The sequence below is a fragment of the Microcaecilia unicolor genome, chromosome 6 (genome assembly GCF_901765095.1).
Source record: "Microcaecilia unicolor chromosome 6, aMicUni1.1, whole genome shotgun sequence".
NCBI classification, from domain to species: Eukaryota; Metazoa; Chordata; class Amphibia; order Gymnophiona; family Siphonopidae; genus Microcaecilia; species Microcaecilia unicolor.
This window is the reverse complement of record NC_044036.1, coordinates 293,388,806-293,413,733: the sequence shown is the minus strand read 5'-3', so window position 1 is coordinate 293,413,733 and position 24,928 is coordinate 293,388,806. Positions and strand designations below refer to the sequence as shown.

Below are 24,928 nucleotides of genomic sequence, written 5' to 3'. Positions count from 1 at the left end.
GCAAGGTTCCACATTAGGAGTCACTGCCCAGGAAAAAGATCTAGGTGCAATCAATGATACACTGAAATCCTCTGCTCACTGAGCAGCGGCAGCTAAGTAAGCAAGAATTATTAGGAAAGAAATGGAAAACAAAAATGAGAATGTTATAATGACTTTGAATCACTCCATGGTGCGACTGCACCTCAAATAATGTGTGCAATTTTGATCAGCGCATCTCAAAAGGGATATAGCGGAATTAGAAAAGGTACAGAGAAGGACGATGAAAATGATAAAGTGGATGGGACAACTTCCCTATGAGGAAAGGCTAAAGATGCTAAGGCTCTTCAGCTTGGAGAACAGACAGCTGAGGGGAGATATGATATAAATATCTATAAAATACTGAGTGGAGTGGAACAGGTAGACATGAATTGCATGTTTACTCTTTCCAAAAAGACTAGAACTAGGGGAGACGCATAATGAAGCTACTAAGCAGTAAAATTTAAAACAAACCGGAGAAAAAAATATTTCTACACATAATGTGCTATTAAACTCTGGAATTCATTGTCAGAGAATGTGTTAAAAGCAGTTAGCTTAGCAGGGTTTAAAAAAGGTTTTGATACTTTCCTAAAAGATGGGCTTGAGAAAATCTACTGCTTATTTCTAGGATAAGCAACATAAAATCTGTTTTGCTCTTTTTGGATCTTGCCAGGTAGTTGTGACCAGGATTGGCCACTGTTGGAAACAGGACACTGGGCTTGATGGACCTCCGGTCTGTCCCAGTATGGCAACACTTATGTTCTTATGATCATCTGCATGGGGTGACAAAATGGCCACCATTACTTTAGTTTCTATGAAGACACCACAGGCTGAAAATGAAGCTAAAGTGCTAGCAACCTGAGCATCAGAGACTTTCTCTCCAGCACTCCTAACAATTGCAGGAAGTTATCTCCTTGTCTCGACTGAGGTGACATGGCAACCATGCATCAAGTGGAGCATTGTCCCCAAGCCCCCTATAGCAAACTACAATGGAAGCAACACTTCACAGCCACTGCCATCAAGAGGAAGACTCGCCACCAAAGGGAGCTGCCAGAAACAAAAAAACACAAAGAGCAGACAGTAGCAATTAAGTTTCAAGTTTATCAAGTTTCAAGTATATTAGTTATTTACTATCCCGCCCAATGGGAGACCTTCTGGGTGGCTTACAATCTAAGATAAGGAGAGAAAAGCAAGAAGCAAAAATAGTAAAAAGGTAGATAGTTAGACATGACTTGAAGGAGAGGTGGTAGAACTACAATATTAAATAGGACAGATGGGGGGGGGGGGGGGGGAGGTAAAAACATGAGGAAAAATACATTGTATCTTTGAGAGTTTTCCAAGGTGCCATCTGAAAGATGTTTAATGGTATACATTATTGAACAGATAAGTCTTTCTTAAATTTCTCAAGCGATGTTTGTAAGCGAAGGGAAGCTGAAAGAGTGTTTCAAAGTTGGGAGCCTTGTAAACTGAAAATACTGTGTCTTTTGTGCCCTCGATAGTTTGGGATGACTAATTAGTTTTGTTGTGCTGATCTTAGAGTTTGAGCCAGGCAGTAAGGAACAAGGTGGCGGAAGAGATAAAGGGGTTGTTCTGTCTGTAATGTTTTGAAGACAAGTAGTAAAAGTTTATAGGTAATACAGTGGTTTACTGGACGCCAGTGGGCTTCCTTAAGATATGGAGTAACGTGGTCATATTTAAGTGAATTGATGATTAGTTGAATAGCAGTGTTCTGAACGTTCTGAAGGTGGAAGATGTTTTTGACTCGAGGGCTTTTTAAAGGGAGTTACAGTAATCGATTTGAGAAACGACTAATGAATGAATCAGTATATTCAGTGCAGTTGGGAGAATTAGAGTACGTATAGAGCAAATTAATCACCTCTTGAAGAAGCAACGTCTAATGATCTGAGAGATTTGTGGACCGAATGATAATTTCTAGTCTATAAGTATTCCAAGAATGTGGATGGTTTCGACCTGGGGTACGGAAATATTAATTAGAAGAATCGGTGTAGGTAAAGTAGGCCCATGTTTAGATTGAAAAAAGTATGGTTTGGGATTTAATCGGGTTAAGAGCTAATTTGTGTTGTGTAAGCCAGTCAGTGATATGAACAATTTTATGATTGACAGCGGAAATTTCAGTCGTTGAGCCGGTGTCAAGAGGAACAAGCACCTGAATGTCATCAGCGTATACGAATGCAGTCATGTCAAGGGATTGAATAAGCATCAAAAGAGGAGCCAAAAAAATGTGGAATAGTGTTGGGGATAAAATAGACCCTTGTGGTACTCCTGAAGTAGGACTGAAAAGGTTAGAAAGAGAGTTTTCATGCAATACTATATAGTGACGATTTTGCAAGCATGAGATAAACCAATCTAGCACTGTACCTGAGATCCCAATAGATCGAAGACTGAGCAAAAGAATTTGGTGATCTACAAGGTCAAAAGCTGCAGAGAGATCAAGGGATAGAAGTAGGATAGGGGAGGGGGTCATGTGATGGCTACTTCCTGAACGGGCGCCTCGCATCTGCTCTCCTCTATTATCCCCTATAAATCTGCTACATTCAGTTTGCTGCATTAACAATACTTTTCTATTTTGCACTATAAGAGTCTCTCTCATACCATCTAGCCTTCCTTGCAGGGGCTCTGTTGGAGATTGGCTGGTGGAGATCGGTGGAATGCCAAGCAAAATGCTGAGACTGCAGAAGGAGCGCTCTAACTTCAAGATGGCGGCAGAATCGATGGTGTCTCCCATTCCTGGGCCCACTCTGGTCGTGGAGCTCCTGGAAGCGGCTATCAAAGAGATGACATATGTCGGAATCCTTGACGCTTGGCTGCATGCGGCAATCGAAGATGTTAAATAGTAGTGTGGATGCCCAGGCGTGTCGTCTGCAGCAAGCGGAGGATCAGACTTCTCACCAACAGGATCATACGCAGGAAACTGTCGGCCGGGTCCTGGAGTTGGAAAAGCATTGCAAGGCCCTCGGGGACCAGGTAGAGGAGCAAGAGAACCAGGGACGAAGCAATAACATCCGCTTAATTGGGGTGCCTGAGTCGGTGAAGGATAAAGAACTGTGGGATTTGGTAGAACTTTGGCTGCCCCAGGAACTGGGCTTGGAGCTGGATGGGCCACACTTGAAAGCAGAGTGGGTGCAACCACATTAGTGTCTTCAAGGAGGATCGGATTAAGCCCAGGCCAGTTATCGCCCAAATTTTTAACTTTGCAGAGAAGGCCCAGTTGCTGAAACGCTACAAAGCTAAGCGGGTGGTATCTTTTAAAGGTTCTCAGCTACTGATGTTCCAAGACTTTTCCGCCAAAGTCAGTAAGCAGTGTAGGCTGCTGTCCCCCTATTGTACACAGTTATTCCAGAGGGGCATATGCTTCGCTCTACAATAACCTGCGAAGGTTTGGATCAATCCTGATAATAAATCTTTCACGTTGGAATCCCCAGAGGCCATGAAAGCTTTTTTGGATGAACACCCTGCTTGAGAATTCTGTGTGGTCAAGCCTTTGCCAAAGTCTGGGTGGTCTCATTGGGGTTAGTACGTCCCCCTCACCTGGATCCGGGGAGCCTTCACCAGTATACATCTATGGCGCACTCCTGTTGACAGCTTCTGTTTGGGCTTTCTGTGACCTTATGAGTAGGCCGACTTCACATTGGGATTTGAAGACCAAGCTTCGTTCATCGAAATCTCTATTAGTGCCTGTTGAATGCATGTTTTATTGTACTTTTGAGCACTTTGCCTCTTTGCAGCAAGTTTCAATGTTTTTCTTTTGCATAAACTACTGCTTTTGTGGGTTTGGGGGGGGGGGTGGGGGAGGAGGGGACGATATCAATTTTGTGAGGTTTGGGTGGGTATAGAATGAATGTGGAGTGTGTATGCAATTTGTTTGTTGGTTTCTGGTTGCGCTAGAGTGTGTATGATTTGTTTGAGGGGTGGAGGTTGCAGGGGTGAGGAGGGGGGTAGGGGGCCTTACCAGGCAGACGGGCTTCACTCATACTCAGATGCGTATTGAGGGTGGCACACACTTTTCGGGTGTGTTTAGCTGGGATGTCCACTCGACTGCTTGTTTTTATGATATTGGTGCTTTGGACTGGATTGCTTTGGTGTGTATTACTGGTGTCACATAAGCTGAAAATTATTACTTTGAATGTGGATGGCATTCGTTCCCCTGTAAAGAGAACCCGTATAATGCAATCCCTTACGAGGGATCATGTGGACATTGCTTTGCTGCAGTAAACGTATCTGAATGCCTCAGAACACCTGAAGCTTAAGAGAGATTGGGGTAGGCGACCTCTACTACTCTGCATTTAAAAAAGGCAGAGGGGTACAGCCATTTTTGCTCCATAAGAGGCTAGCCTTTATCAAGATCCGGAGGACAGATGTGTACTGGTAGTTATTCGCCCCCCCCCCCCCCCCCCCCACACACTTTTTTTGTTATATTTTTCTCTCATTGTTGATTGGGTTGTTCTTGACAGCATAGCTATTATTTGTACTAGTATGGTGCTTTACATGGTGCTACTGGTGTTAATAAAGATATAAAAAAAAATAGGATGGATTTGGTTTCACCTAAAAAATTATATATAAAAGGATGTAATTCCTAATAGAGTTGTCTCAATACTGTGATGGCGACGGAAAGCAGTTTGGTTAGGATGCAAAACTTCTGTTTTAGTAATGAAATTGACCAATTGTGTGTGTACTACAAATTCGAGAATCTTAGCAGTGAAGGGAAGGTTAGAAATTGGACGATGGTTATTAGGATCCATAGAAGAGGCAGATGGATCTTTGATTTTTGGAAGTTGAATGGCTGATTTCCAGTAGTCTGAGACTGTGCCTATAGATAGGCCGAGGCAGAGCTTCTCCTGCAGAGCTTAAAGAATCATTACACAAATTAATACCACATCACCACCAAATGACCCCATTCCATCTAGCATTCTTAAATGTTCCTTGGATTCCTTCCTTCCATTCATTCAGTGATGTTGTAGTATTAATTTGTGTAATTATTCTTTTAAGCTCTACAGGAGAAGGTTGGGTAAATTGGGTCATCGTACTGCAAGAAATAGATGAGAGATGCAAACTTGGGGATGTGGGTAGGGATCGGTGAGTTGTCATTCCTACTGGAAAGCTGCTGCGAAGAGTATCTATTTTATTGGTGAAATGTAGTGATAACGACTGAGCAGTTGATTTTTGTTCAGTGGCAGTGGAACTGAGTCGATAAGTGGTTAGTGCTTTCAGGGTTTTGTAAAAAATAGAAGTATTGGATGCCTTAGTAATTTTGGTGGTAAAATATTTCTTCTTGGCCGTTTGTACAGCTGTTTTATATGAATGTGCTGTATGTTTAAAAATAGAAAGATGAATACTGGATGGATGGCTACGCCATTTTCTGTTTGGCGAAGTTGTCTTTTGTGTGAATGTAAATCCTGTGTGAACCATGGATTATACTTCTTACGTCATTGCAAGAGTAAGTGTGGTGTGTTTAAAGAAAGCGTGAAATGAATGAGAGAATGGTCTGACCATGGCACTGTAAGAATGGAATTCACATAGATGGAGTGTGTGCAAGTCGGGATAGATATGAAAAGATCTATTATGTACCCTCCATGATGAGTGGGAGCAGTAACATGTTGTGTCAATCTATGATCTAGCAAAAAGGTTAGAAGCAAAATTAGAAGGTTACATAAGTATTGCCATACTGGGAAAGACCAAAGGTCCATCAAGCCCAGCATCCTGTTTCCAACAGTGGCCAATCCAGATCACAAATACCTGGCAAGATCCCAAAAAAGTACAAAACATTTTATACTGCTTATCCCAGAAATAGTGGATTTTCCCCAAGTCCATTTAACAACGGTCTATGGACTTTTCCTTTAGGAAGCCGTCCAAACCTTTTTTTAAACTCCGCTAAGCTAACCGCCTTTACCACATTCTCTGGCAACGAATTCCAGAGTTTAATTACACGTTGAGTGAAGAAACATTTTCTCCGATTCGTTTTAAATTTACTACATTGTAGCTTCATCGCATGCCCCCTAGTCCTAGTATTTTTGGAAAGCTTCACATCTACCCGTTCAAGGCTAAAGGCTGAAGAAGTAAAACACCAACCCGGGCTCCCTCAGGAAGGACAATAGGAAGGTAATAGAAAACACCAACTTACCAGGAAGGCTCTTCTGCCCACATTTACTCTCTTCCTGCAGTTCTCTGCTAAACGTACAGTGATTCACTCCTTTATTTGTTTATTTTTTTGCTTTTTTCCCAAATGCCAAAAGGAGGGACCCAGATCCCTTTGGGTATGCCCCAAATAGTTTCAATCCTGCAACAGCTACCTTGGCTTAATTGGAACAAATCAATTTACGGGACGCTGACTCAGCATGGCATATCTTATACCCTTCTATCAGGAGAAATAACTCCTGACTTTACAACAGGAGCTCACATTTCCCTTGTTAATTTTGAAATCTTCTGTTAAAGTATATAAATATATAAATAAGCAATGAAGAAAATATACAACATAATATGATTACAAGCTCTCACATGTACAAGATACAAATCTAAGTAGAGAGCTTTGATTCTTATAGCTATCTAGAACAAATGAAGTATGCTGAAAATCACCCTCCCTCCCCCAACACATAAAATATAAAATAATCCACAATAGAAAGGAGCCAAAAGATCTTTCATTCACAACTGTAAATCACTGAGAACAAAGCTACGACCTTGAGAGGGAAGGGGACTTGTATGACTCCCAAATAGACCAATATCGTTTATGTTTGAGTGTAAGATAGGCATCACAAGCCTCCAACATCATTAAGGTATGAAGAGCATTTCTCTTTTTATATAGGACAGACCTATCCCTATTTGTTATAGGGCAGGTCTTCAGTCTTTGTAATGCAATGAGCCCATTCTACTCACCGGACGTAGTGGTATGAAGACAGCTGTTCCTCCAGCCATTTTAACCATTGGCTCATAGCAGTCAAAAAAGGGCTCAATGAGGATAACCTAAGAAAAACAAGAGGATCCAACAATCAAGCAAGCCAGTAGCAGACTTGAAGAACCCATGCCAAAAGGTCTGTTGCTCTTAGAATGCACTCCAAATAATACCCTTTTACAGATAAGCTGCAGTACCTCATCACCCTCATCCACTAGGGCCTGAAAAGCACAGAAGAGTGCTTCATAGGCTCCCACCGTCACCAGCACATTGCAGTAAGGGTCCAGGTCCTGTCCAAGAAGTTTCCCATAAAACTCAGCCAAAATCTTTACTAGAGGGGGGTGTCCCTGTAGACAGAAAATATGACAGTGAAAGGAGATGATAGGGCGGAAATCAGGCAGGTGCAGGTGTCACGAAAGACAGGAGATGCACAGATTACTGCAGAATCAACAGCACCAGCTGAAGAAGCACACAAGCAAGTCTCATTCATTATAAACACAGTGAACATGTAGTTCCATGTCCAGAGGAATAAGATGAAACAGTCCTGGTTTCACCCCACAGCATGCCTGAAGATGGAGCCCTGCTTTTCTTAAGGAACTCAGTCGGGAGGGGCTGATCCAATGGGTCAGGTGGCAAGTCCTGTGCACTGCAATAAGGAAGATGCCTGGTTCAATCCCTGCATCAAGCATTCTGCTCTCCAGGTTGGCTGGTGAATATAATTGGGTCTGCCAGAACGGTTTGGGCAGCGGAAGCCATGGGCTTTCTACTATCCTGAAAAGGATTGCATGTTCCCTCTAAATACTTAGTTACTCTCACCTTGTATCTGCTCATGACTGGTTTACACGGTCTGGGCAGTAGCAAGCTCCATAATTAGAAAGAAGCCCAATAGTCAGTAGATACAATAATATAGTTTATTAGCATCAGTATCTTACCCAAAGGCAGTATAGGCAACCAGGTATTCACATAGTGGAACAGCACTTCACGACATGTCCTCTCTCTCCAGCCTTCTCCCCCGATACCCTTCAGACTGCCCTTTTTATACCCTTCTGACTCTATTCATTCTAATGGACCCTAGCTTTCTCACCAGAACTCTTTGGCCCGTATCAGTTGATAAGAATGACTTCACGTTCCCAAACCTTCCTCTAGCCCCCACCCCCCAGATGTTCTCATCCTACTTGCATCTGACCCACTGCTATCTTCCATTAGCCAAAACATCTTCGCTCATGACTTCTCGCAGGTGCCAGTCCCATCATTGTTGACAAGAGCAAATTCCCCCTCCCTTGTCAGCTCTCTGAGAACTCACTTCAGCATTTGCTGCCGTGAAATGTATTTTGTGTCAGAGATGATCTTTGATTTTAAGAGGCCTAGCTCTTAGCCTGAGCCATTGGCCTGTATTTCACTGCGAGCAAGGGACAGCATATTTCTACACTGGGGAGCTGCAGAGTCAGTACTCATAGCCCCCCAGATGAGAGAAAATCATGATTATTGCTAGTGGCTGGATTCAATGACCCATAACTGCATGGTTGGGGGGAGGAGGGAGGGGCTGAAGACCATCACTGTGGTGAGTCGAATCGTTGTAAGAGTGGTAGATATGACATGGGAAAAAATAAAACCATCACTAGGCGGTTATCAGTCGGGACTTCTTGATGACAGATCCCAGTACTGGTTCCAACTGGACTTGGGAAATAGAGGAGGAAACCTGCCAGGTCAAAAAATATATATAGAATCAAACTGTATCAGCAGGCATCCAATGGGATAAGAACTAGTACTGGATTAGCTTATCTATTGCCCTAATTATATAAGGGCCAATAATCAAAGAAACTTACACGCGTAAACTGGCAGACTGATTACTGGCCTCCTCTTTCTGTAGGAAAAAAAATATATACCTGCAGACAAACTGGGTGAGGACAGGTGGGGAGGGAAATCACAAGCAAAAATCATAAAATCAAACCTCCACAGGTACAGTGTATTCACAAGACTGCTTTGATGCAGGCATTAAATGTGCATGTACTGTAAGTCTACACTGTGTGCATCAGTTCAAATGAGTTTGCAGTCCACACACTAATTATTGCCCTTAATAATGACTCAAGTGGACAAGGCTGATATCAGACGCTAGAGGCTATGCCTAATTCAGCTACAGGCAGGTTTGGGGGCTCCTGTGGAATTTGCCATGGCTGGACCTGCCTAACACTGGCTCAGTAAGTGGGAAAAAAAAACTTGCCTAAATTTTCCTTGTAAGTTCCTTGCTGGTTTGCTGAGGTTAACTTATTTATTATTTACATCTTGTTTCTTTTCTAGCAGGAAATGAAAAAAAAAAAAAAAGCCCTTTCTCCAGATTCTCAGGTCAAGTATATGTGGGAAATATCCTTTGGCACAATCAGTGGAAGATCTAGTAATTTCTCTCATGTCCTAGTTGTGTCAGCAATGAAATGTGCATAATTCAGATTCATAGGAATCTGACAGGAGCCATAATGTGAGTGCTTCTGCTGTAGTCCTTTAACTGGTCTAAGACCGTTATCACTTTTCACACATGCTGTGGCCTAAGCTGGATTTGGTGACCTTTAGATGAAAGGCATGAAAACTGTGGCAATTCCTTGGCGTCATCTGATGTCCACTGCTTACTAATTAGAATCATTAACTGGAAACCAGGAGATCTAGGTTCAAATTCTACTTGAATATGTCACTTTGGGGCTCATTTTCAAAAGAGAAAAAAAACATTTAAAAAGTGGCATTAAAAAAAACTACTTATCTTCTTACTCCAGCTGACTAGTTTGCTTATTCACAATTAAGTAATTACACTGTACTCTATAGCTGTGGCCAAGTGGTTACATCACTGGGCTTGTAATACAGAGGTGGCTGGTTCAAATCCCACTGTTACACTGTACTCTATTACGTCATTACCCAGGGGAGTTTTCAGAATCTAATACAATAAAGACTGAATAACAGCCCAATACAATCCAACAGGTTGTGTAGAATGAATATAACAAAAATGGGAAATACCCTCAGAAACCAAGGCTCCTGCCAAGGTCTGATCAACAAGACACTATTATCTAAGAAAGATTTTGTGTCCGTGATCTGATTTTTTCATGGGGTATATATTCCCTGTTTATTTCATTTAAACTGCCAATACTTAAACATTATTCTTAAAATAACTGAGTCAAAAACATTTCAAGCAACAGCATGGTCTACTTTCACTTAGCTCAATAAATGCTGGCTTGACTACCCCACAGCATAACTACTGATTTTCTCTCTCTTTCAACGGGGCTGGATTTGTTTCACCCACAGCAGGGCTTCATCAGGAACCATTCAACTAAATCATAATATCAGGGGTATTAGTCTGTAATTTGTTTTTCGTGTACAGAGTTTTGGAGGGCTCGCTGTTTCCTCTACAAACGTAACAGGTAGGGGGGGATGGATATGGGTCCGCCTGTCTGAAGTGCACTCACCCACTAAAACTGTTCCATGGACCTGCATAGTGCTGTCATGGACATGGGTATGACATCTGAGGCTGACACGAAATATTTTTAAAGATGTTTTTTGAGGGTGGGACCACTGGGGGAGTAAAAAGAGGTCATCCCCGATTCTCTCCGTTGGTCATCTGTTCAGTTCGGGCACCTTTTTGTGCCTTAGTCGTAATAAAAACAGGTCCAGGTGAAAACGTCCAAGTGTTTATCAGGGACGTCCTTGTTTTTTTTTCGATTATGGGTCAAGGACGTTCAAGTGTTAGGCACGCCCAAGTCCCGCCTTTGCTACGCCTCCAACACGCCCCCTTGAACTTTGGCCGTCCCTATGACGGAGTGCAGTTGGGGACATCCAAAATCGGCTTTCGATTAAACCGATTTGGACGACCCTGGGAGAAGGACGTCCATCTTCCGATTTATGTTGAAAGATGGGCATCCTTCTCGTTCAAAAATGAGCCCAACAGGGGTGGTTCATTAGTGAAAGCTTTTGCAAGTGGGGGAAGGGAGGTTGGGTGGGGGTATGATGATGTCTCTGTTAAATGTTGTGCATTTTGCCATGCTTTTTTTTCTTATTTGAAACTAACAAACATACATAAATGCAAAAAGTGGCATAAACCAGTAGATGGATATTTTTCTTGCCAAAACATCCAAAATCGGTATTTTTGAAACCCATTTTCCAGTCTTTTCTATGCTGTTCGTCTGCAGTGCATCTAAATCTCAAGGGGGCATGTTACGGGTGGAATCTGGGCATTCCTAAGACTTGGACGTTTTTCTGCCATATAATGGAACAAAACAAAAAACGTCCAGGACTAAAACTAAGACATTTTGAGCTGTAACTGTTTTAATAACAACTAAGCCACAAAAAGTGCCCTAAATGACCAGATGACCACTGGAGGGATAAACGAATGACCCCCTCTTCCTCCCCCAGTGGTCACTGACCCCTCTTCCTCCCCCAGTGGTCACTGACCCCCACTCTCACCCCCCAAAGATGTGAAAGAAACAGTACATACCAACCTCTACGACAGCCTCAGATGTTATTGCCAGTTCTATTAGAGCAGCAAGCAGGTCCCATATCGGCGTCTCGATGTTTACCGCCAGATGATTTCTACCACAAGCTAAAATCATTACTGCAACTTAGTAAAAAAACAAAACCCTAAGCTCCGAGACAGGGTCTCACTACATCTCTATGTGTAAGTAATGTGTCGTAAAACCACCTGATTTAAGGCCCTATATAAAATGGAGCAAATTGATCTTACCTGCTAATTGGCTTTCGTTTAGTCCCTCCAGACCGGCACAGATAGGTTATGCACTCTGACCAGCAGATGGAGACTGAAAACAAACTAAGCTTCAATTAAGCCTTTAAGTGGGCTGTGCAGTCCTCAGGAAACCAGCCTAGGCCTAAAAAAAAAGAAGATGCCCACAAGAGTAAACAACAAAGAGAAAACACTTCAAAAGGAAATCAAAATCTCTATCGAATTTTGCCACCTTGATCCCCTGACCGAGGCTGTCTGCAGTACTGCTGCCAAACAGAAGGAACAGGATGCATTAACCCCAACCGCCTGCAAGGCTGGTACGACGCTGAATCCTGACACTCCCCTGTGTGTGTGTTTTTTTTTGTAGAGTCCCAAAAAAGAACAGACAAAAACTTCACGAGAATGCAAGCTACAAAAAAAAAAAAAAAAAAAACGATGAAACTAACGTCCACTGGGAGGGCTCTGTGCCAGTCTAGAGGGACTAAAGGAAAACTAATTAGCAGGTAAGATCTAATTGCTCCTTCCATAGTGTCCCTCTAGACCTGCATAGATGAGAAGTACCAGAGCAGTGGGACCCATGGAGCCCTGCTGTCAGCATCCTGACTCCAAACCACGCATCCTGATGAGCAACACTAAGGAGGCTAGGGCTTTTCAGCTTGGAGAAGAGATGGCTGAGGGGAGACATGATAGAGGTATATAAAATAATGAGTGGAGTGGAACAGGTGGATGTGAAGCGTCTGTTCACGCTTTCCAAAAATACTAGGACTAGGGGGCATGCAATGAAACTACAGTGTAGTAAATTTAAAACAAATCGGAGAAAATGTTTCTTCACCCAACGCGTAATTAAACTCTGGAATTCGTTGCTGGAGAACGTGGTGAAGGCGGTTAGCTTAGCAGAGTTTTAAAAGGGGTTAGACGATTTCCTAAAGAACAAGTCCATAAACCGCTACTAAATTGACTTGGGAAAAATCCACAATTCCAGGAATAACATGTATAGAATGTTTGTATGTTTGGGAAGCTCGCCAGGTGCCCTTGGCCTGGATTGGCCGCTGTCGTGGACAGGATGCTGGGCTCGATGGACCCTTGGTCTTTTCCCAGTGTGGCATTACTTATGTACTTATGAGCAAACACATCGAGGCAATAGTGGTGCGTAAAGTAACGAAGAGAAGACCAGGATCCAGCCTTACAAATTTCCATCAGAGAAACTAATGAATGCTCCATCCACAAAGCCGCCAAAGCTCGAGTAGAATGGGCCTTCAAGGAGGGAATTGGCAGTTTCCAAATTCCAAGGCAACCACCTCCAACGGGCAATAGTGGCCTTCGACGACGCCTCACCCTTTTGTGAACGCCCCCCCCCCCCCCCCCCAACAACACAAATAGGTGATCCAAATGGTGAAATTCGTGAGTCACCCTCAAATAGCAAAGCAGGGCTCTGCGGACATCTAAACAGCGCAAGCACTTATGCTCCTCCGAGCCATACCTGTCCCCGAAGATGGGAAGAAACCTGCTGATTGACATGAAACAGAGAAAACACTTTAGGCAGAAAGGAAGGAACCGCCTGGAGAACCACTTTCTCCTGAAAAAACTGGAGGAAAGGCTCTCTAGGAAAAATAATGCTGACATGAGCCTGTTAGCTAGCAAAGAAACATACCACAAAGAATTCAGAGGAATTAATGATAAGATGTGAAGGCAATCTAATAAAATTGAGCTGTAAAAATATCAGGCAAAAAAGAGCCTATAATTTGGAAATTAAAAATTATATTGCATTTTAAATAATCCTCTGTTTTCTGGATCAGGGCCCTTGAAACAGAAAGCAGTTGGATTTAAATGCAAAATGAAATTAAATCATGCTGCACAGCTAAAATAAAGCATTAAAAGGCATGAAAAACAGTGTATTGAAAGGAAAACACCCACATAGAAAACTGGCCAGTCTGCACTCACGCACACACACAGTGATGACAGACAGCAACAGAAAGAAGAAAGAAAAAAAAAACGTTGCTTGAAATAACAGCACCACCTCTGCCAGAACTTTAGGGAAGAAAAAAAAGTACGGCTATCTTTTATGCAAGTGAATCAAGTAACACAGACTGCAACTATGAAAACAAATTCCTCTTTTTTTTCTACTAAATGAGAAAGTCTCGCTGTCTGCAAAGCCACCCCAACACACTTTTTTTTCTCTCACTGCATTCCAAAGCAAACAGTAACAAAATGCCGTGACAAGCTGTTAACCCTTTCACAAATAGCCAAGTACAAGGGAAGAACAGTACCTAAGCAAACTACAGATACTGAGTTGTTATCCTGCTCCAACATTAACAATTACTTACAAGGACTTTCTGCACTAAGGAATCACTGGCGCACACTATTTTAAAAGACACAATCTATTTCCATAGTTGAGAACTCAAAATCAACATTTAAAAAATAATAATACTTACAGACGTCTATCAAAATTCCAGACATGCACCCCTTGTGCAGCCGACACATCCACACCCAGCTCACCTGCACTGTATGCTAGTGACCACAGCCACCACCTAGCCCTTTGCAGTGAGATTCTCCAACCCTGCAGGCTCTTCACTCAACTCCGGAGTAAAAAAAACCCAAAACTTCCACAGTCCAGCTGCAGAAATAGCTCAGACATCTTGTTTTATTTTTTTCTTTTCCTTGATTAGTTTAGAGGGCTATTAAGGCTAATTACAGGGCAATCAGTCCCTGTTCGGGCGCCATAATGTGTATTTCTGTCCCTTAGCCCCCACAGGGAGAGAAAGCACTATAGCCCCAACAGCTGGAAAAATAAGAAAGAGAACTTAGACTCCGTTAGGCACAGCCAGTAAATTCCTTTTATTAGCATCTCACAGAGCCAAAAATACAAACAATAGTTCTCTTCCCTGGAGCTGGTTGTCAGTCAGTAATGCACATCCTGAAAGACAAGAGACTGCTCAGCTAACACCTCCCGGAAATCACATATATACTGTTGCAAATTACATTTCTCATAAATCATGTGATTTCCCATAAATTAGAACCATTAGGTAGCCTTATACCATATATGGATTGTTCCTGTATTCTATCAGTCTCTCCTGATGGGAGTTCACCTGCAAATTCGGTAGCCATTGGCTAGTCGGTTATCTGTTCTGCGTGCAGAGTCAGAATACCCTTGTGTCCTCTTTCTGTCTCTCTCCACAAATGCAACACACTGGTAGGCTTCACTATGTCCTCAGTCTCTTAGCAACTGCCAAGGTTACATCCACCTTATATGAAAAACATACTAAGCTGCAAACAAATGTTATGAAGTGTCAGTTCTCAGCTCCTGAGAAAGAAATGATTGTTACACAAGATGCTGAGTTAGTAGGCTAACATGTGAGAACCAAACTGACAGTACAGGCCTTAGGCCTAGCCCTTAGTAACAGGCCAAGCATAGGAAGGCATATACACACGCCAATGCCAAGCCAAGGCCACAAGAACCGTCTTCAATGTCAAATCCTTCAGAATAAAGGACCCAAGGGCTCAAAATGCGGCTCCATGAGAGCGAGCACCAGGTTAAGATCCCAAGGTGGAACAGGCCTATGAACCAGAAAACAAATAAGATCTATGCCCCGAAAGAAACAAATTGCATCAGTAAGGGGCCCCCAAAGGACGCCCCTGAATCAGGCCCCGAAAGCAGGCCACAGCTGCCAGCTGCACCCTCAAGGATGACAAAACAAGACCTTTATCTAGTCCAGCCTGTAAAAAATTAAGAATCTAGGGAACTGCAGCGGCACAATGGAATGGTCCCCACACCAGACGCGAATATAGGCGAGAGAAGTCGCATGCTTCTTCGAACGAAGCATAGTGGCAACCACTGGGGCAGAAAGTCCTTTCTTCAACAAATGCACCCTCTCAAAAGCCAAGCCATAAGAACAAGCTAGATCTAACATGAGCACTGGACCCGAGACAAAAGATCCGTCACCAGTGGAAGTTGAAAAGGCTCCGCCACAAGAAACCAAATGAGGTCCCCATACCACAGCCTGCGTGGCCAATACGGCACCATCAAAGCCACCTGACTGGGATGACACTGAATTCAAAGCACAACTCTGCCTATCAAGGGCCAAGGGGAGGGGGAAATACATAAAGCAGGCTGATGCTAGGCCAATGCTTTACCAGAGCATCGAGACACAGTCTTTCCACTGTCTGAAAAAGAGATGAATCTGAGTTTTGATGGCGGATACCATGAGGTCCATCACCGGGAGGGCCCCAGTGGTCCACTATCTGAGAGAAGGCCTCTGGACTGAGCTTCCATTCTCCTGGGTCCAGGAGATGTTTGAGAAAGTCCGCTTGCACGTTGTCCACTCTGGTGTGAACTGCGGAGAGACCTACCAGATGAACTTCTGCCCACACGAGGAGAAGAGACGCTTCCCCTGCCATGGACCAGCTCTTCGTGCCTCCCTGTTGATTGACGTAAGTGACTGTCATGGCATTGGTCAGACATGACTCGTACCGCCGCTCTGACCAGATGAGGTTGAAAGGCTAGGAGGGCCAGCCGGATAGCTCTCAATTCCAACACATTTATTAACAAACTTGCCTCTAGAGGAGACCACTCCCCTTGAGCCACTCTTCCAAAACAATGCACCCCCCCCAGCCGGACAGGTTTGCGTCCGTCGTCACCACAGTTCACTCTGAGGAATCCAGACTCGTGCCTCCTGAGAGAGGACTCAACACCATCCACCAACACAGACTGTCTTACCAGGCCATGTAGAGGTAGGTGATCCTCCAGGGTGTGCAAATGGGGAGACCAGTGGGATAGAAGTACTCACTGCAAGGACTGCATGTGAGCCCTGGCCCATTGTACCACCTCCAACGAGGGTGCCATGGAGCCAAGCACTTGCAAGTAATCTTTTGCCCTTGAGCACTGGGAATCCAAGAGAGACCAGAACTGCGACTGAAGTTAGCGAATCCTGGCCTCCAGGAGAAAAAAAAACTCTGCCCGCACTGGTATCAAAATGAACTCCCAAATACTCCAAGGTCTGGGACGGCTGAAAATGACTTATCCAGATTGACTACCCAGCCCAAGGACTGGAGCATGTGCACCACCTGGGCCGTAGCCCACACACTCTCCTGGTGAGACTTTTTTCAGATGAACCATTTGTCCACATACGGATGTATCAAATGCCCTCTTTGCACACAGCAGCTGCCACTGCCACCATCACTTTGGAAAAGGTATGGGGAACCATTGCCAGACCAAAGGGGAATGCACAAAATTGATAATGCCTCCCCAAAACAGCGAAGCGAAGGAAATGCTGAAGAGCCAAGCGAATAGGGATATTAAGGTATACCTCCATCAGATCCAAAGATGACACGAACTCCCCGAGGTGCACCGCTAAAATGACCAAAACACAAGATTTCCATGTGAAAGGAAAGGACCTGAAGAGCGTGATTTACCCCTTTGAGATCCAGAATAGGCCGGTAGGAACCCTCTTTCTTGGGGACCACAAAATAGATGGGATGGGAACCACTGCCTTTAAGGCCACCAGCCAACGCAGGGTCTGCCGAACTGCCTATACTTTCCAAGGGACCCTGCAAGGAGACACTACAAAGGCGTCCGGCAAGGGGCAGGTGAACTCCTGCGCATAGCCATCGCGAACCACCTCGAGCACCCACAGATCTGGGGTAATCCGGGTCCACTGCTGGTAGAATTCCTGCAGCCTTGCCCCTACGGGAACCAAGGACTGGACCCAGACACCTTCGTTGTGCAGGTCTGCCGGAAACAGCCACCGAAAGTCAGGACTCCTGGCCCACCCGAAAGTACTGTACTCTCTGAAATAAATGGCTACGCTGAGGACCATCTCTTCTATCTGGCCTATAGCGATGAGTCTCCCTAAACCTAGATTTCCCAGACATACCTCTGCCTACTGGATGAGGCCTATCGTCCGGAAGCCGAAGAACCTTAGTCTCCCTTAGACTTCTGACCAACTTATCCAGATCCTCGTCAAAATAGAGAGCCTCGGAAGGGAAACTTGCTCAATTTAGACTTGGACACCAAGTCTGCCGACCAGCCCCAGAATCACAATGACCACTGGGCCGCTATACCAAGAGTCATAGAGGACGCATGGATAAGATCACACAAGACATCCAACAAGAAGGAGGCGCCCATCTCCAATTTGGCGTCCTCCTGATCCATTATGGGTCAATCATCCGATTCTCTGTCCAAAATGTGCTGTGCCTAATTAAAACACGTCCTGGCTACTAAACAGCCGAAAAACAGCCACCTGAACAGCTAAGGCAGCCAACCCTACTTAAGCAGCACTTTCAGTTGATGATCCTGGGGGCCCCTAAGGGCAGAGCCACCATCCAAAGGCACCATATTCTTCTTGGTGACAGTCAGAAGTACAGCGTCCACCATGGGGGAACGCAAGGACTCCCGAGCCTGCTCCGGAATGGGATAAAGGCGAACCATGGACTTCGCAACCCGAAAAGGGGTGTCAGGAGGAGCCCAGTGTGCATGGATGACATCCCAATGTCCTGGTACATGGGGAAAGAGTGGGAGAATCTGTGAACCCCCTTAAGCAAGGGCTATCCACCATCCAAGGAGCCTCCAGGGGAGACTCCTTGATCCGCAGCACAGAAGACACCTGGGAAATCAGTTACTGCAGCTCCTTCCGATGGAAAATGTGGACAACCAAGGCGTCCTCCCCTGAAGGCAGCTCCTCCTGCCAAGAGTCGTCCCCCACAGACTGCTCATGGTCCTCCTCCTCAGACCAGCCAGGTAAAGTCTCCGAACCCTGAGAAGCACAGTCCAGGAGTTCCTCCTCCTTCTCCCATTCCCCATGAATGCGTTTAGAAGGGGGAAAAGAAAAGGACCTCCCTTCTGCAGAGCAGCCCCAGCCTGCTTCAGGCAAAAGACCTTGTACATGGCCAAAACAAATTCTGGGGGAAAAATCAACCCCTGAAGCACCTGTCGGTGTTGGCCCAAAGGGCAGAGACCCCGGGGCAGGAAAGGGTTCCAAGCGTGGAGGGAGATCAAAGCCAGACATCGGGGGACAAAATGGAGGCAACAAGGCAACCACCTCAACGGGCTCCCCCAAGGAGGATAATCCCACTGAAAGTCTGGACACTGGAGTCACCTGCCCAGACTTCCCATATCCCAACTCGGTGCGCTTCGGAGCTGCATAGAGGCCACAATGCCTTGCCACATCCACCCCTGGCGATGGCAAACCACTTAAGGCGCTGAGATATTGCTGCCAAGAAAGAAAAAAAAAAAACGTGGGCACTCAGCAGCTCCCCGGAGAAGCCCAGGGCAGCAGAAAAACAACCTCCGAAGGGGGAAAAAAAAACTCGAGTCTACTACTCTCTTTGTTTTTTTCTTACGTGCAGCTTCACCGTGGTAAATCACCGGTGCCACTTGTGTCTTTTTTGTTATTTTTACTGACACTCAGGCCACAAAGAAATAGCAAGGAAGCCCCCACAGAACTCCAAACTGACGGTCTGCCCGAAGACAGAGCCAGACAGCTAAGGTTCACAAATCAACAGGTACCCACAGCAGAGTCCAAGTGGGGGGAGGGGAGAGGGACCCAGCCACCGAGGTTTAACACCCCTGGAGAGAGACTCCCCGCAGGTCTCAACCCCTATCCAGCTGGCAGACAAGAGGAAAGCAAAACTCGAAACTACCTCTGGAATTTTTATTTTCTCTGGGGGTTGTTTTTTTTTTTTTTTTTCATAAAGAGAGTGTTTTCTCTTACCCAGTAGCCCCAAGAAGAAAACTCGAGACAAAAAAGAAATCCCAGGGCCCACAAGTAAGCGACTGCACAAGCTTACCTCTCCTCCAACTGCTGAGAACCGACTGTTTTCCTGAGGACTGCACAGCTCACTTATAGCTCAGTTTGTTCTCATTTTCCATCTGCTGGTCGGAGTGCATAACCCATCTGTGCCGGTCTAGAGAAACGCTATGGAAACTGAATATTGCTTATATACTGCACTTTGTAGCTGGCAGGTTTTCCTGAGGCTGCATGAATTTTATCCTTGAGAAGGAATAATACTTAGAATAATGCAATCATACAGCAGCAAACATCTCTGAGGGTGCAGCAGAAGGCAACAGGAAGGAAGAGGAGAAAGGAAAACACGCACAAAGGCCCGTGTGTACTGGTTCAGCATGGGCTGCTCCCCACTGACAGCATGGATAAATGCTTCTTTCACAAAGGGCGGAGGGCAGAAGTCTGGGAAACCTTGGCCCAGATTCACAGTCATGTACTTGGCAGCCAGGTTAACAAATTCCACCCTGCAGAGGAGAGAAAGGCAGAACCAGTTGAGAGAGTGGGTATGTGCCTTGTGCCTCCCATCTCTCCACAGTTCTATGGTAAACAACTATTCCTTTCCCTATAAAGAAAACAGCACACACAAATCAAACCCTTATTTTACAACTTTTTGGCAAGTAATGGCACTTCCCTATTCTCAGATGTCATTCTTAAAAGCGCCACATGTGGAGTGAGTTGCTCCTCTAGACAGCAATTGGGGGGGGGGGGGTGTTAGTATTGATTGCAATTAGCTGGTAGGAGACAAAGATTAGGAGGAATGAAGGTCTGTTAACATAGGAGGCTTTGAATATGGACTGGCTTTCCTCCCTGGTGGTTTGGGCCTCAGTGTGCTAGTAAGATCATATATTTATGTATTTTATGTTGACATATTTTAATTATGTATTGAACTATGTTGTATTGTTATGTATTGCTATTATTATATATATATATATATATATATATATATATATATATATATATATATATATATATAATGATTATAAAAAATGCTATGATGAATTATTTTTTTTTTATCATCATTGTCACAAAACACCTAGCCACACGCCTGGGGCTATCCCGTGGCCACTTAGAGAGTCTATCCCCAGCACAGCTGAGGTCTGTCTGCATCTGCCGCTTGTGCTCTACACGAGCACCCTACTTCCACCGACAAGGTCCCAAACGCCTCTGGGTGAGTCTCCCACTCTCAAAGTGTTCCCCAGCGATTTCTAGGTTACTGAGGCCACACTCCCAGTGGTCCCACAGTTCCTAGAAAGCACTCACAGACCCAACATACAAACCACCAGGATTCTTAGTCAGTCCAGACAAGTAGAGGCAATAAAATAAAAATGTTTATTGTCATGAAAAACTAGAACAATGAACAGAAGAGGTGCAATCAGCAAACAATAACAGGTAACTGAAATATGGATCAATTATAATACTATCTAAACATTTGTTTACTATCTAAATAGTACCTGGGGAGTTCAGGACACATAGCTGCTCCCAGGTTATCACATATAACTGTTCACAGGGCCTCAGCAAAGAGATCTTTCTCACTCTTCTCCCTGGCTAAGACTGGAGAAAAAGCCAGCACATCCTAGCTGAATTTGAGCTCCTGGGCCAATCAGAGCACAGAGCTGGCCACATCACTGCAGGTTAACTTTTTCTCTGTGTTAAACTAAAGAAGGAACAGTCATTTCTCTGTAACAGCTTTAATCATAAACATGCACCACCTGCTGGCCAAAGTAGAGAAATACACTTCATGAAATATTCTTGTAATACAGATGCTGGAAAATTCACCATTTCACCACACCTCCCCCCTTAAGAGAGAGACCCCAGACTACGGCCTCTACAGACCACTGTTCGGGTCTCAACAGTGCAGTGTCAGGGTGGTTCTGGCTCTTCCTTTCTGGAGAGTCCATCAGCATTACCATGTTCACTGCCTTTCCAGTGCATATAACAGAAGCTTTTACCACACTCAGCACATGCTAATGGTTTTAATCCTGTATGATTCATTTTGTGAATAGTGAGTATCATCTTCTGACAGAAGCTTTTACCACACTCAGCACATGTGAATCGCTTTACTCCTGTGTGGATTCTCTGGTGCTTTGTTAGCTGTGATTTATAAATAAAGCTTTTTCTACATTCAGTGCATGTAAATAGTTTCATCCTGAAGGGGATTCTGTTTTGACAATTTCCTTTTCGATGGATGCTGCTCTGAGACAGAACAGGGATATAATCTTTCATCTTTCTGAACTTTCCGATATTTTGATAGTTTTCTCTGCCGACAAAAGAATTTTTCAGCTTTAGAAGAGATTGACTGTTTTAACATGTTCTGTGAATAAATTTCCAGCAACTGAAACCTGTAAAATGTGTCTCTTTTATACATCTTTTCTGTTATCCTTGTAGTTCTCTCCCCTTTGACTGAAGGTTTTTCCACAGTCTGTACATTTAGATTGTCTTTCTCTAGTGTCAGATCTCTCTGGTAATATCTCTGCTAGAAGGTCAGGTATGGGTTCACTATCCTGACACTCTTCTGGTGGGCTACACATAGCTAGTACCATGGCTGTGTGATCTGCATAGGCCTTTAACATATATTTACATAAAAGGTACGCTGCTTTCTGTCTGAGTCTATAGATATAACAGTTTGCATCATTCAGGTGCCTTACGACCTTGTACGGTCCTGCCTTAAGTTTAGACTGACGGACTTGGACTAAAACAAGTACCTGCTGGCCCTAATAAAATTCTCTATTTTGAGCCTTATGATCATACCAGGTCTTTTGCTTAGTCTAGGCTGCCTGCAAGTTATCTCTGACAAAGCCCACAAGGTCTTCTAATTTCTGCTGCATGTTAACTACATATTACAAGGGCGTCAGGGGTGTTAACTTTCTCCTCCCAATGTTCTCTTATTAGGTCAAGGGGTCCTCTCACCCTCCAGCCATAAAGCAGCTCAAATGGGGAGAACCCAGTGGACTCCTGAAGTACTTCTCTGTATGTAAACAGTAGGTAGGGCAAGTATTTTTGCCAGTCCTGGTCTCCAGGCTCCACAAAAGTGTTTAACATATGCTTTAATGTCCCATTAAATCTCTCCACCAACCCATTAGTTTCAGGGTGATATGGAATGGTACATACAGATTTCACTCCACAATCTAGTGCACGTGTGGGTCACCCCGATGTCCTGATAGTGGGATATCATGTGTAATCTGTAGTAGTTGTTCTCTGTAAGCCCCGGGCACTATAAGCTGCTTGCCTGTTGTCCACAGCCTATTAAGATCAACAGGACCAGTCTCTCTGTACAACAAGCCCCCTTTCCGTAGGATATGATCTTTACAAGTCTCATTGGTTGGTTAACCAGCCCTCTGCCTCGGGGCTTCTAGGTCAGGGTAAGCGCGCTGTGCTGCCTGTAAAGCCTGTCTCTCTGTCCTGTATCCATATCTGGAAGGGTCTCTGCTGATGACTCTGACAAATCAGGGTCAAAAATCTGATCAATAGCTGTGTCAGTTAAGTCAGGCTGTTCCATACTCACAGCCCCGGTCACCTCAGGAATTGGTGCTGCTGGAAGAGCTGGAGCACCCCCTCCTGCCGCTTGGTCAGCTGGTTCCACCTGGACTGACTCAGGATCTGGAATTAGAGAGGTGGTCTCTGCTGCTTCCGCTTGTTGGGCCGCCCAGGCCTGACTATGGGTCACCATTGAGGAAATGCTGACTCCACTATCAAGGGTAATGATCATTGGACCCATGTCGGTTCCACACAGCATCGGTACCAGCATGTTTTTCATTATTCCTATTTCTCTGTATCCAGGCTTGGTACCCCAATCCAGGAATACTTGAGCAATGGGTACAGTCTCTCTGGATAAATTGGCTAACACTACCTCCGTAATGCGCTATGGAAAAACAGCATCTTCCAACACTAGCTCTGGTCGTAATAAAGTCATGCTAGAGCCAGTGTCCACAAGCCCAGCTACCTGGGTCCAATTCAGAGAGTTACTGGGGTGATGTAGTTTTGTGAAAACCCATCTGTTTCCTTGCTTGATGAATGACCAGTAACTTTATGTGCTGCAGCAACTGTGTGGGCCTCTTTATGAAACTGGAGCCACCCATGAAAGCTGCCAGCTTTGGTGCAGAACTGAAATGCTCTTTAGTGCAGGCTTTGGATTATCTGGGCAATCCACTTTGAAATGTTCTGTACACCCACACTGGAAACAAGGATGTCCGTGCCTAAAGTCTTTAGGTTTCTGGGGAACATTGGAGGGTTTGTCGACTATTTCTGAGGTTGCAGGGATATTTGGCTTAGGGCCCTGGCTGCCCTTAGATCCCGACTGCTGCGGATAAGGACGGCTTCTCTTTGCCAACCTGGGATAGATAGCCTTATAAAGATGTCAGACAATTCAGCCCCCTTTTCTGGAGAACGGGGCTAGTAATCTTGAACATGTTTCCTCACCTCTGGATGACAATGCTGAAGAAACTGCTCCAGGACCATTAGGTTTTGGCAGTCCTCCAGGGTTTTAACTTCAGTTCCACTGAGCCATCGCTGATGCTAGTATCTTAGCTAGATCAAAAACTCACTGTATCATCCGCCCCCTTTTGCAAAGTCCGGAACTTTAGTCTATAGGTCCTGGGGGTAATGGCATAATGGTTCAACAAAGCTTTGTGCACCTCCTCAAACTGGGAGCACGACTCCACAGACAGTCCTTGGCACGCCTCAAGTGCTCTACCAGTGAGCTTTCCTCCCAGATAACACACCCAGTCTTTCTGAGGAATCTTATTGAGGCGGCAAATATTTTCAAAGACAGTTAGATATCCATCAATGTCACCTTGGGTATCAACAAACTGCAGAAACAAGATGGGCCAGATCTGGGCTGTGGATCCTACTTCTGGCCTTGGTGCAGGGGTTGGCCAGGAGCTTTGGATACGAGCCATTTCCAGCTGGAATTCCCGTTCTTCATGCCACAAATGGAATTCACGCTCCTCTCACCACTGCTGCTGTTGGTCTAGCCACTGTTGCTCTAGCATGTAGATCTGCTGGATCTCAGCTGGTGTGGCATCTGGCCCTACCAACTCACAGGCCTCTGCCCATAAGGGGTCTGCTCTCACCCCAAGAGAACTCTGCATAGGCAAGTCTTGCAGTTCCTCCCGCTGAGGTTATCCAGTTGCTCTTGTGTTAGGTTAAGCATATCCAGTGTCTGAGGTCTGCTATCAGTCGCCATCAGTACACTGCTAAACTAACACTACATTAAAAAAAAACCCAACTGAACAGGAAAGGGACCCTGTTACTGCTACATTCATTCACTGTGCTCTGTGTCTGGAGGTAACAGGTAAAGAAAAAAAAACCTCTGAATCACTCAGTGGACGGTGACCCTCACATCACACACTGAGCCTGACAATCCCACCACGTTGCCACCAAAAAAGGACAAGGTCTGTCATGAAATACCTAGCCACTCGCCTGGGGCTACTCGCAGCCACTTGGAGGGTCTATCCCCAGCAGAGTTCAGGTCTGTCTGCATTTGCCACGTGCTCTACACTAGAACCCTCCTCCCACCAA

The 24,928-nt window shown here is 44.8% G+C and overlaps 1 protein-coding gene across 6 annotated transcripts in view; it reads right to left on the bottom strand.

Annotated features, from left to right (window-relative positions):
- The window catches only part of LOC115473161 (kynurenine--oxoglutarate transaminase 1-like), a 108,772-nt gene that overhangs the window by 62,205 nt on the left and 21,639 nt on the right, over window positions 1-24,928 (bottom strand). For 4 of the 6 annotated variants that reach the window (XM_030207890.1, XM_030207891.1, XM_030207888.1 and 1 more), the window contains exons 3-5: window positions 19,725-19,875; window positions 7,117-7,266; window positions 6,904-6,990 (exon numbers count right to left, since the gene is read on the bottom strand). In XM_030207890.1, the coding sequence (XP_030063750.1) occupies window positions 6,904-6,990; window positions 7,117-7,266; window positions 19,725-19,875 (388 nt within the window). Of the gene's footprint in view, window positions 1-6,903; window positions 6,991-7,116; window positions 7,267-19,656; window positions 19,684-19,724; window positions 19,876-24,928 lie in introns of those variants that run through there. The other 2 variants (XM_030207892.1, XM_030207893.1) reach the window with 2 other exon arrangements.